Here is a 14,042-nt window from a genome sequence, read left to right on the forward strand (position 1 = left end):
TAGATTATTAATGTTATCAAATCTAGCAGAGCTTCACAATGTAATTTCACTCACTCAAATGATGTGGTTGAGGTTTTAAGTTCCATGGAGGGAGGTACCATGAGTTCTAGTCAAAAATATCTATTGTTGGCATCAAATACATTGTCGGCACTCAATAAATATCTGTTAAATAACTGAAATAATTAATCAATGTATATTTAATAAATAAATGAATTAAAGTAATGAATGAATTAATGCATGCAGACATGTAATGGAATGGCATAAATGGCTCAAAGATACCTACTGTTCTAATGACTGATATAGGACTATTCTATTTCTCATATGGAAAGCTATTTTTGAAAAATTATTTAAAACAAAAACCAAGTCAACTACTTATAGATAGAATTCAGGATCACAGTCAGAGATTTTTAGAAAAGTCTTAGGAAGAGAAATAATATAAATCCAATGTAATTTTTCTTATAGCAGTTATCCTATAAAATGGTTAAGATCCTGACTGAGACCTATTTCCATTTTTTAATAAACAATCGTAAACACTATAATTAATGAGTTGCAGATGATGTACCAGATTTTGTAAAACATAAAGTTTCTAAAAATATATATAATCCATTTATATAAGAGTAAGTAAATTTATTAAATTCTTAATGTTTAAGTTACACATTTAAACATTTTAATTATATTTCTTTATAATCCCTATATTATTGTAATTTCCTTAAATCAGTCTAGCATAGGTAACTTTTTAAAAAGTCTGCCTTGGGGCTTCCCTGGTGGCGCAGTGGTTGAGAATCTGCCTGCCAACGAAGGGGACACGGGTTTAAGCCCTGGTCTGGGAAGATCTCACATGCCGCGGAGCAACTGAGCCTGTGAGCCACAACTACTGAGCCTGCGCGTCTGGAGCCTGTGCTCTGCAACAAGAGAGGCCGGAGCCTGTGCTCTGCAACGAGAGGCCGCGATAGTGAGAGGCCCGCGCAACGCGATTAAGAGTGGCCCCCACTTGCCGCAACTAGAGAATGCCCTTGTGCAGAGACGAAGACCCAACACAGCCAAAAATAAATTAAATAAATAAATAAATTTAAAGAGTTAAAAAAAAAAAGTCTGCCTCTATAATCGTTTATCCTTAACTGTTTTTCTGCTTCTCTTTTAGCTTCAGACAAGAACCTGAATCATCTCTCAGGAAAAGAGGTTTTGCAAGATAAAGGAAAAATCTTAATATTAGGGCAGACTGTCTGTGCTTCAGAACTTTGGTATGAGTCAGGGAAATGGTTGAACACATCATAGAATAGGAACATCTCAGACTGAGTTGAAAGTCAACTGGGAGATTGTCTTGTCCAGGAACAAGCAGATGTAAGATAGATTAGTAGGCAAGGAGGAAGCAGGTAAAGAGCATAGATAGTTAAGAAAGGAGCTCATGACTATATACAGCTGGGCATGATCACTGAATAAATACGTTATATATGTTCTGTTGTTTTCTAGTGGATCAGATTTTCTTTAGAAGAAGAATAAAGTATGAATTCATATAAGGTATTAATAATTTAATAGAAGTTTTATTATTTTACATTTCCTGAGTCAAAGATTCTAAAAGTAACAAGTATCAACTGAAAGTTTGTAAAAATTATGAAGTTAAAAAAAGACTCCAGGGCTTCCCTGGTGGCGCAGTGGTTGGGAGTCCGCCTGCCGATGCGGGGGATGCGGGTTCGTGCCCCGGTCCGGGAGGATCCCACGTGCCGCGGAGCGGCTGGGCCCGTGAGCCATGGGCACTGGGCCTGCGCGTCTGGAGCCTGTGCTCCGCAGCGGGAGAGGCCACGGCAGTGAGAGGCCCACGTACCGCAAAAAAAAAAAAAGACTCCACTGAGTGATTTTGTTACAGAGTGGGTGGGAAAGCATGGGAGTGAAGGATACTCACTTTTTGTGGTAGAGCCTTTCATAATGCTTGAGTTTTTAGCATTAAAATTATTAACATTTATTAAAAATGTATTTTTTAAAAAATCCTCTTTGTTCAAAACTTTTGTAAACCGTTGATCTAATTATGCTACACAAGGTGTGGTCCTTGAAGCAGCACATCAGTATGATCCAGTATCAGTGTCATACCCAATCATTCTTGGTAGAAATGTGGAATTTCAGGCCTCATTCCATACCTCCCAAGTCAAAACCTGCATTTTAAAAAGGTCTCCAGGTGATCTATATGCACATTAAATTTAAGAAGCACTAGTCTAATTCAACATAAATCATAATCCTCTCTCAGCCTTCCATGTAGTTGATCAGCCTTTGCTACATCAGCAATGGGTAGCTCAGTACCTCCTGAGACAGTCAACATTTTCAAAAATAAACTCCTGAACGCCACCTGCCCATCCCCCAAACTAAATCCTCCCACAGTCTTTCCTTCCCTCGGTTAATGTCATCCTTCTAGCTGCTTATGCCATACAACTGAATTATCCTTATCTCCTTTGTCTCAAACCCCATGTGCAATCCATCTGCAAATTCTCTTGGCTCTAGCTCTAAAACATCTCCAAGATCTGACCACTTCCCACCACTTCCACAGCCACAACCGTGGGCCAAACCACCATCATCTCCTGCCAAGATCATTGCAGTAGTCACAAGCCCTTGCCCTTCCCTGCCTACAGTCTATTCTTCACATATTGGCCTGAATTATGTGTTTAAATATAAATTGAATTATGCCACTTCTCTGCTCAAACCCTCTTAGAGTTTCTCATTTGATGAAGAAATCAACCTCTTAATAATAAAAAAAAACACTTCATATCACACATTCAGTTGACACAAATAATAGAAATAATCCTTAACCTTTAGAGAGATCAATATCAAACTCCCACTGGCTCTTTTGAACTGTGACTTCCTTTGTTTTTAAATATATATTTCACCCCTTTTCTATCTTTGTCTATCTTTAGTCCCTGCTGGTGAGCCCTTCACTTCCTTCTATAGATAGATATTTAGTGAACAACAGAAGCAGTATTTCAAAACTGGGCATGTGTAAATTATTTTCCCCACAACTACATCTCACTCAAAGTAATAGCCAAAGTCCTCACAATGGCCTATGAGGTTCCTCCATAGTGTCTCTCACCTCACAGCCTACTACTTTCCCTGGGCACACACTGTTTCTCCTGCCATTGGCTTCTTGGGCACACTCTTGCTTCAGGATCCTGTGCTCTCTTGGTGAGATGTCCTCTGGTTAGGGCCATGCTGTCCACCTCTAGCTTCCCATTTTCTATCTTCCTCCCTGCTGTATTGCCTCCACAGCATTTCTTATAGTCTAATATACCAGATTATTTATTTATTTACTTTATTTATTTATAAATAACTGTCTCTCTCCTCCATTAAATTTAAGACCAGGGATTTTTCTTTGTCTTGTTCATTGATGTATACTCAATATCTAGAATAGTGCCTGATGCACAGTAGGCTCCCAATAAACATTTGTCAAATAATGACTAATGAACAAATAGTCCCATTTATGATTAGACTTTTATAATCTGAAAGACCTTTATTTCACTGAGCTGCAATTAATGTCATTATAATATCCACAAATTTAATGGTCCTAGGTCTATTCTTAGCTTCAGAAGGAATGACACATGATAAGCCAAGTATCTGAAGAATGGCTGCACATCAACTAGGAGTTTTCTCATCTTCAAATTTAAGATCTTCAGTTATTTTGGTCTTCCTGTTTTCCTTCAAAGGCAATATGTCTTTTTTTTTTTTTAACTGGCTGCATTTAAGATTTTTCTCAAACTTCAGAAAAGACAAAAGCATCTCATCTCTCCTGAGATCTGTCTTAGGCCTTGAAACCTGTGTTGGGGGATGCAGATGCCGTTGCTCTCTCTCTCTCTCTCTCTCTCTCTGCTCAACATCTTGCCTCAGCCCATCAGGGAGCAGTCTCTTTATTGTCTATCTTTGATTTTCAATCATTTGAACATGTACCTAGGTGTAGTTTTCTTTGCACTTATCTTGCTTGGATTGAGGATAGGCTTCTTGAGTCTGCTAGTTAATGACTCTTGATAAATTTAGAAAAGTCTCAAGGTCTATCTCTTTAATTACTCGTTTTATTCCATTCAATCTTTCTTCTACTTCTTGTACTCTCATTACATGTTAGACCATCTAACAGTGCCCCACATGTTTTCCATTTGTTCTCTTTCTTGTTCCTTTTTCCTTTTCTAATATTTTTTTTTCCCTCTTTGTGCTTCAGTTTGGATAATTTCTCTGAAGCTATCTCTAAGTTCACTAATCCCATCTTTTGCTTTGCCCATCTGCAGTTATGGCTATCCAATGAGTCCTTAATTTCAGATACTGTATTATTCAGTTTTAGGATCTAATTTAAATAGAGCTAATTTCTATGAAATCCTCCATTTTTTCAACATTTTTCTTTACAGTATTAATAACAATTATTTCAAACTTCTGTCTACTAATTTCAAATCTCAGTCATCTGTGGGTCTTTTCCACTAGCTAAATTTTCTCCTGATAATGGGTCAAATCTTCCTGCTTTTTGGATATCGTTTTTCTTTTTTATCATGTATCAGACACCATGTATAAAAAGGCTACAGAAACAGAAATCAACGTTATTTTCTCCCAGAGAAGGCACATCTATTCTCGCCAGGCAGCACGGATAAGGGGTGGATCATTTCCATCCAGTTGTGAACTGAACTAGGTTGGGGTTGGCTTGCAACTCTAACTAAACCCAATTCACCTTTGGTTTCAAACATCTCAAGGGTGAGACGTCCTGTGTTTGTTGCAGGCCTTTCCCTACAATGTTGCACTGTTCAATAGAAATATAATGCAAACCACAATTGGGAGCCACCTACGTAAATGAAAATGTGCTGGCAGTTACACTGATAAAAGGATTAAAAAAAACAGTGGAAAACAGTTGCAATAATATATTTAACTCAATATATCTAAAATATGGTCACTGCAATATATAATCGATATAAAGATTATTAATGAGGTATTTTTCTTCTTAATTCTTCAAAATCTTCAGTATCTTTTATACTTACAGAATATCTCAATTAGGACTGCCACATTTCAAAAGCAGAACAGTCACATGTAGTCAGTGGCTACTGTACTGAACAGTGCACCTCTAGCATGGCTTTGTCTTTTAAGGAATGTGAAACTTTGAGAAACTCCATTTCTTCTTGCCAGCTCCCTTCCACACTTGATACATAGAAAAAAGCACTGCGGAGGACTGACTGTATGTTTGAGGCTCCTCCAGATCCCAATATGTCACTCTAGCCTACGTGACTGATAAATGTCCCTTGATTTCTACTTCCCGCAACAAAATCTCTCTGCTTACAGCCAGACGAAGCAAAAAGTTCCAGAGAGCTGAAAGAGTACCCAGTGTCAAATGTAAAATAGATAGCTAGTGGGAAGCAGTCACATAGCACAGGGAGATCAGCTCGGTGCTTTGTGACCACCTAGAGGGGTGGGATAGGGAGGGTGGGAGGGAGACGCAAGAGGGAGGAGATATGGGGATACATGTATACATATAGCTGATTCACTTTGTTATACAGCAGAAACTCAACACACTATTGTAAAGCAATTATATTCCAATAAAGATGTAAAAAAAAAAAAAAAAGTACCCACTGTCCACTTACCTAGAAAAGGGTATTTCTCTCTCTGAAATTTAATTCCTCTGGACCTTTTTGTGACATCAATTAATATTTTTTTCTTAAATCAGTTTTGTTGAGATATAACTGACATCCCATAAAGTTTGTCCTTTTGAGGTGTACAATTCAGTGTTTTATTTTGTATACTCTCATTTTACTCATTATATATCATTCATTGTACCTCACTACTATCTGATACTAGAACATTTTTATCACCCCCAAAAGAAATTCTATACCCATTAGCAGTCATTCTATTTTCCCCTCCTAGCTAACACTATTCTACTTTCTGTCTGTATGTATTTTTGTCTACTCTGGAAATTTCATATAGATGGAATCACATAATATGTGGCTCTTTGTGTTTGGCTTCTTTCACTTTGCGTTTTTCTAACATCGATCCATATTATAGCATATACTTCATCCCTTTCTATGGCAGAATAATTTTCTATTTTATGGGCATAACACGTTATACTTAACCATTCATCAGTTGATAAACTTTTCTGTAGTTTTGACTTTTTGGATATTATGAATAGTGCTGCCATGAACATTGGTGTGCATGCTTTTGTAGGGATATATGTTTCAATTCTCTTGTGTACATACCTAGGAGTTAAATTCCTGCATCATATGGTAACTCTATGTTTAACCTTATGAGAAATTGCCAGTTTTCCACAGTAGATGCACCATTTTACATTCCCACTAGAAATGTAGGAGGGTTCCAATTTCTCCACATCTGTTGCCTTTTATAGTATAACCATGCTAGTGGGTGTCGTTTTGACTTGTATTTCCCTAATGACTAATGGGGTTGAACACCTTTACACGCGCTTATTAGCCATTTTTCTATTTCTTTGCATATATATCCAAATCCTTTGTACATTTTTTAACTGGTTGTCCATCAATTATTGAGTTGTAAGAGTTTTTTACCTATTCTGGATATAAATCTCTTATCAGATAGGTGATTTGTAAATATTTTCTCCCATTCTGTGGATTGTCACTTTCTTGATAGAGTCCTTTGCAGCACAAAAGTTTATAATATTGATACAGTTCATTTTATCTATTTTTTCTTTTGTCCCCCATGCCTTTGGTGTCATTTATAAGAAACCATTATCTAATCGGAGGTCACAAAGATTTACTCCTATGCTTCCTTCTATAAGTTTCAGAATTTTAGCTCTTAATTGTACGTCTCTGATCCATTTGACTTAATTTTTGTATATAATGTCAGGTAAGGGTCCAATTTCATGTGGATATACTGATTTCTGAGTACCATTTGTTGAAAAACTATTCTTTACCACTGGATTGTCTTGGCTCCTTTATTAAAAACCAATTGATAGTAAATGTGATGGTTTATTTCTGGACTCTCAATTCTATTATTGATCTGTATGTCTACCTTCATATCAGTACTCCACTAGCTTGATTATTGTTGTTTTGTCATAAATTTTGAAATCTGGAAGTGTGAATCCTCCAACTTTGTTCTTTTCCAAGATTGTTTTGGCTATTCTGAGTTCCTTGAAATTCCATATGAATAATTTTCCATATAGAAACTTTGCCAATTTCTATAAAGAAGCTAGCTGGAATTTTGATGTGGATTATGTTGAATCTGCAGATCATTTTGAGGAGTACTGACATCTAACAATACTAAGTCTTCTGATCTATGTAATTGGGATATAATTCCCGTGTATTTAGATCTTCTTTAATTTCTTTCAACAATGTTTTGTAGTTTTTAGAATGTAAGTTGTGTATTTATTTTGGTAAATTTATTTGTAAGTATTTAATTCTTTTTGATGCTATTATAAATGGAATTGCTTTCTTACTTTCACTTTTAAAGAGTTCATTGCTTATTATTATTGTGAACTGATATTTACACAGTCGTTCCTTGGTATCTGTGGGGGAATGGTCCAGGACCCGCCGGGAATACCAAAATCCATAAATACTCAAGTCTCTTAGAGTCAGCCCTCAATATCCATGGTTCTGTATCCACGGATTCAACCAACCATGGGCTGTGTAGTATTTACTATTGAAAAAAACCCACATATAAGTGGACCCATGCAGTTCAAACCTGTGTTGCTCAAGGGTTAACTATATATTGATTTTTTATCCTGCAACCTTGCTGAACTAGTTTATTGACCCAAAAGTTTTCCAGAGGATACCTTAGGATTTTCTATATACAAGGTCATGTCATCTGCAAAAAGACACAGTTTTATTTCTTCCTTACCATCTGGGTACCTTTTATTTCATTTTCTTGCCCAACTGCCCTGGTTAGAACCTCTAATACAATGCTAAATAGAAGTGGTGAGAGCAGATATCTTGTCTTGCTCCTGATCTTAAGGGGAAAGCACCCAGTCTCTGACTATGAACTATATTAGCTGTGGGTTTTTTTATAGATGCCATTTATCACACTGAGGAAGTTAGAAAAAACAAGACCGAAAGAAGAAACACAAAAGGCAGATTAAAAGAAAGAGGAAGTAAAAACATATGGAAAGGGAGCAGGAGAATGACATTACTAAATCACATAATCAGGGGGAGGGACTAAACGATAGAAATATGAATTTAAAAATAACTGAAGAGAATTCTAAAGAAATAGATTCTGAAATGCTCTGCCATTAGATAAGTATATGCTTTTGGAAAAACACATAAAAATTCTGTGTGCCTCGGTTTTGTCAATTAGAAAAAGAAAGTAAGGGCATGTATTCTGTAAACATAAAATAGCTATTATGTACTTTTTGTGTACATATTTATATGTATTTTGTGTGAGGCAGGATGTGAGGCACTGAAGATCTAAAGAGATAATGTACATTTTTAGACTTTATTTTTTGGCATTATATTTCTATATTCTATAAAATAAGTCAAACTATTAAAATAGTGAAATGGATTGAAATGAGATACAGGCAAAGAAGGTAAAAAGTAAAGAAAGAAAAAATATGAAAAGGGAAAAGGTAAAGAATGAAGAAAGATACAGAAAGGGAAGGAAAAATAAGGAAGGTCTGTAAAAATATACAGAAGTGAATAAGAAGAGAGACTGAGGGAAAAAAAGTTCAAGAAGGACAAAGGGGAGGAAGCAATGAAGGGGGCACAGGAGAGCCACATCTCCACAAATGACTGCTGAAGAGCCAGAAAGGGGAAAGGGTAGAGGAAGAGAGGAAGTATCTTAGTGGTTCACTTTATTGATGGTAATAGAGTCTTTTAATATGAAACATATTTCTTTCACCAAAAGGAAAGTAGGAAACTCTTTGAGGACTACTTAGCTCTGAAGTGGAAAAGAAAAGATAAATATACCTAAAAGAATTTCCAAATGTTAGAAAATTAAATTGTTTTCACCCAGAAAGGATTCTGCTGTAATCCTTTCTCTAGATACTGAGGAAGTCAAAATATGAGTTGTGATCTTGGCTCTGTCATTACTTGACTAGAGACAATTATTCTTCTGACTCCTCAGTTTCCCAATCTATAAAATAAGGAAGTTGGATTAGATGATTCCTAAGGCCTACTTCAGTTTTGACATCCTTAAATTTTACGTAAGTTAGCAAAATAAAAACTTATTTAAGGGATGAATACTATAAGCTACCAGAAAAAGTAATACAAGAAAGCAAGCAAGATATACAATTCAATGGCAAAAAATGTCAACACAAATAACAGAAAAAATTGAGAAAACAAAATACCTAGGTCCACTTAAAGTAAAAATAGCTGTAACCCTCTAGGTGGTAAATGTATTACAAAAATCAGAATCTTTCTGAGCAGTAACATTTATTGGAGAACAGTAGAAATTTATTTCTGATCAGAGTGAGAGACTACAACATCTGAAAAACAGACCAGCAGGAAAAATAAGACACTTGTTCATCTGTATTTCTGTGACTTTTCTCACTTGGCATTATTTGCAACTGTACTTTTATGTCTGGCAGCAGTGCCAACTTCAGTACGAATGATATATTATTTTTATCATGTTGATTACATGTGTTCACCAGTTTAGTTGTCCATATATGCTTGGTGTGGTTTGCAAATAGTCAATGACAAAATCCAGAGCATGGCATTTTCACAGAAAGTGTTTACTGTGAAATTTCTCCTTAGAAGTTTGCTTTTCTTTACAGCTTTGATCCATATGACACGCACAGTCCTACATTTCAAATAATGGCTTATAGTTAAGAAAATGCTTCATTTTGATACAATATGACTATATTAGGATATGGTAGTTCTAGAGAGGACCTACTTTTCTCATGTAATTAGAAATTTGGTCAAATTTAAAGTCTGCTAAAATTTTCCAAACTGCGCTTCTTCAGTTTTATGGTGACTTGGTACTTACATTCTGTTATTCATCAACACTTCACAGAAATACTTGATTTGTCTGAATGAATTTAAAAACCCACAACTGAAGAAAATCAGAAAAACCTGGTTTTAAATATCAAAAGATCCCGAATGAAAAGTATTTCTACAGGCCACACTGAGCAAGTTTTATTGATCAGTGTACTTCTTTGCAGTATGAAATTGTTGCAAGATTGAACATAAGAAAATAAACTTACTGGTAAATATCTTTCCTGAGGACAGATCTGCCAAGGGGATTGTCAGCCTGGGGAGCCATAGCAACAGAGCCAATCTTCAGAACCATGGTGTCTTCTTTTGCTGCCTGATTAGCTGTAAAAGAAATAGATCAATGATGTATACAGTAGATCTGTATGCAACTTCATCTTTAAGGAAAATTTTTTGAATAATGGGATAGAGACAAATTAAGATAAGACCATAAATGAGAACAAGGAAAAATTTGTTTAAAATAGAAATATTTAATGCTTTTCTTAACTATTTCCTTTACATCCCAATAAGTAGTTCTCTAGATAGACAATTAAAATGGCAATGAAAAAAAACTCCACTCAACATGAAAACATGTGATATTAATTAAACGTAAGTAATATTGAAGCAGTATGTTTATCTAATTTCATGATCTGATAATACTACATCTTTCTCCCAAGTGATTTTCAGCCCTGGGGTTTCAACACTGCATTGTTGTTTACAAATATATTGAAGGATATCAGAAAGGCAGTAACAAATTCTCAAAGTTACTTGAATTTACACAATTAGTAATAATTAAATACAACGCACGCACACACACACACACACACACACACATACATACAAACACACAATAGCACGTTAGGCTGTAACATGTCAGCTTAATGCCTGCAATGGTGAAGAAAATAATGGCTGCAATGATAAAGAAAGAAAAAACCCAGTAATTGATTAATACGTAAGGACACTTCAACTTTCTATTCTAGGCACTTTTTAATTTTAATAATTTCTATAGTGGAATTACTTGAGAAATAGTAATTTCACACTTGTGTAAAAGTTCTGCTTCCTAATGGAATCTAAAGCTAAGTATTCTCAGAAAACAATAAAAGGTAAAAAGGTATATTAATTCTGATTCTTTTCTCTATACTGAAAAAAAAATTTTATCACATGTTCTCATGATAAAAAGCCCAACAATTTTTCTATAAGTCACTGGCTAATTTAATGTCTTTTTCTAAAAATTATTTGGAATGAAAAGGTGTTCTTGATGGCCCCATTAATTTACATTAAATTTTACTCCCTCTTCCCCCACAGATGAGTCTACTGTAGTAGCTGTTTAAAATTGTTAACAATATACAACTTTTCGGGTTGTGAAGAAAACATATACTAAAATTCATAATTTCTCTCAAAGAACAACCATCTGCCACAAACGGAACAGAAAAGGACTGGCTGCAAGACCTCAGGAATATCCTGAACAGAACATGCCTACAAAGGCATACAATCCATATTTCCCAAACTGTGGTGGCCAAAGAATGCAAAAGCTAAGAGATTATTTCCAGCTGCTTCAGCAGAACACTCAGTATGGTCTGACTTAGATTAGTCTAAAAAAGAAAGTCAGAATTAAGAAAATCAAGAAAAGTAAGAAGAAAGATATTCAGTGAGGAAAAGAAAGAACCAAAATAAGATGTACATAAAGGGAGAGGCAAAATGGCAGGGGAAGGGGAAGGACAGCAAAAGGGGAAGAAAGAGACAAGCTATCATAATAAATATTAGCATGTGGATGCTACAATAAAGATGGTATTTTTAAATGTCCATAGCAAAAAAGATCAAATAGAAAACTACTTCTCATGCAGTTGTACTATTTTCAAATGACTAGAGGTCTGGCTTGATTATAGGTCCTTATACTATGAACACTGTTTACATTTCATAGATCTTGCATTTTAATGCCACGCTTATCAAATAGTTCCATGTGGGTAAAAACCTCTGATTAAGCAGAAGGCCTCAATTAAATCAATAAATAGTAAGCCTGGAGAATAGAGCATAACACAAAAGTGCAATTAGTGTACTTGCTAACTGTTCTTCTAGGCTACAGATACTACCGACCATATGAAAGTCTGAAATGTAATAGAAACACTGCAGCAAATGAGGTACATATGGAAGAAAAATGACGTACTTGGTGTTACATACAAAGCCAGATCCAAGAACAGAATTCTGTTTCTGTTAGAGCCAAAACTATTCTCACTATATTAAACTGACTATGAAGTTATAATAATAATGATAAAAAGCACTTAATGCAGATCATCCACAAACTAAATTAAAACAATCAATTTTATTACAGAAAGTATTCAGCTTATCAAAATGTACCTTTGAGATATACAAAAAAATAATAATAATAGATATTTATGCAAGAAAGTGCCTTGAGTCATTTCTTTAGTTACTTTATAGTTGGCAAAAAAACAAGCTTCCCTTTTTTTTTTTAATTTTGGTATTCTTTTTTTTTCTTTAATAAAAACGTAAAAACATTTGAAGTTTGCAAATTTCATACCAATACAAGCAAACAGTACCATTAACAGAAACAGCTGAAGATTAGGGGAAAGATGATGATTCCATATAGGTTAATACACATTTTGTATAAACAGCTGAACTGTGGTGGGAGTGGTGGTAGCTGTAGGCAGTGGTTGAAGGTGTACGCGGGCAAGACTTCTGGGTCCTTGCTCTGGCAAGGATCAGACAAGAGATGTGGTCCACCTGGTCAGAGCTCGCAGCTAAGACTGCAGTCAAAGGCAAGACTCCTGAGCCAACATCATGCACCACAGATCTTCTCTATTTCTGTCCATCCAGAACTGGAGGGTATAACTCTCCCTGACAAAGCCTATTCATGCTATCTATGAGAGGCCCTAATAATTAACTCTGGGCCTTCCAACCTAATATGAATGTTGGTAGGTAATGCAACATCTTACTGGTGAATTACTCTTCATGAATTTATCTATCCCCACCTTGAACTTAACTATATATATATATTTTTTTTTAAAGAACTTTATTGGAATATAATTGCTTCACAGTACCGTGTTAGTTTCTGTTGCAAAACAAAGCGAATCAGCCATATGCATACACGTGTCCCCATATCCCCTCCCTCTTGAGCCTTCCCCCATCCTCCCTATCCCACCCCTCTAGGTCATCGCAAAGCACTGAGCTGATCTCCCTGTGCTCTGCTGCTGCTTCCCACCAGCCAAAAATTTTACATTCAGTAGTGTATATATGCTGAAGCTACTCTCACTTCGCCCCAGCTTCACCCTCCCACCCCGTCATCAAGCCCATTCTCTATATGTCTACCTCTTTATTCCTATTCTGCAACTAGGTTCATCACTACCACTTTTTTTAGATTATAAATATATATATGTATGTGTGTATATATATATATATATATATATGTGGTAGCATACAGTAGTTGTTTTTCTCTTTCTGACTTCACTCTGTATGACAGACTCTAGGTCTATCCACCTCACTACAAATAACTCAATTTCGTTTCTTTTTATGGCTAATATTCCATTGTATATATGTGCCACATCTTCTTTATCCATTCATCTGTCGATGGACATTTAGGTTGCTTCCATGTCCTAGCTATTGTAAATAGTGCTGCAATGAACACTGTGGTACATGACTCTTTCTGAATTATGGTTTGCTCAGGGTATATGCCCAGTAGTGGGATTGCTGGGTCATATGGTAATTCTATTTTTAGTTTTTTAAGGAACATCCATACTGTTTTCCATAGTGGTTGTATCAATTTACATTCCCACCAACAGTGAAAGAGGGTTCCCTTTTCTCCAAACCCTCTCCAGCATTTGTTGTTTGTTGATTTTTTGATGATGGCCATTCTGACCAGTGTGACCAACTACGCACTATAGTTTTGATTTGTGTTTCTCTAATGATTAGTGATATTGAGCATCCTTTCATGTGTTTGTTGGCAATCTGTATATCTTCTTTGGAAAAATGTCTATTTAGAGCTTCTGCCCATTTTTGGATTGGGTTGTTTGTTTTATTGATATTGAGCAGGCTGAGCTCCTTGTATATTTTGGAGATTAATCCTTTGTCAGTTGCTTCCTTTGCAAACATTTTCTCCCATTCTGAAGGTGGTCTTTTGGACTTGTTTATGGTTTCCTTTGCTGTGCAAAAGCTTTTCAG

The 14,042-nt window shown here is 35.7% G+C and overlaps 1 protein-coding gene across 8 annotated transcripts in view; it reads right to left on the reverse strand.

The window, feature by feature from the left end:
• VPS13B (vacuolar protein sorting 13 homolog B) overlaps positions 1 to 14,042 on the reverse strand; it is a 798,169-nt gene that overhangs the window by 351,945 nt on the left and 432,182 nt on the right. For all 8 annotated transcript variants that reach the window (XM_067711645.1, XM_067711646.1, XM_067711647.1 and 5 more), the window contains exon 30: positions 10,103 to 10,214. In XM_067711645.1, the coding sequence (XP_067567746.1) occupies positions 10,103 to 10,214 (112 nt within the window). The remainder of the gene's footprint in view (positions 1 to 10,102; positions 10,215 to 14,042) is intronic.

Source organism: Pseudorca crassidens, chromosome 17, assembly GCF_039906515.1.
Source record: "Pseudorca crassidens isolate mPseCra1 chromosome 17, mPseCra1.hap1, whole genome shotgun sequence".
Classification (NCBI taxonomy): Eukaryota; Metazoa; Chordata; class Mammalia; order Artiodactyla; family Delphinidae; genus Pseudorca; species Pseudorca crassidens.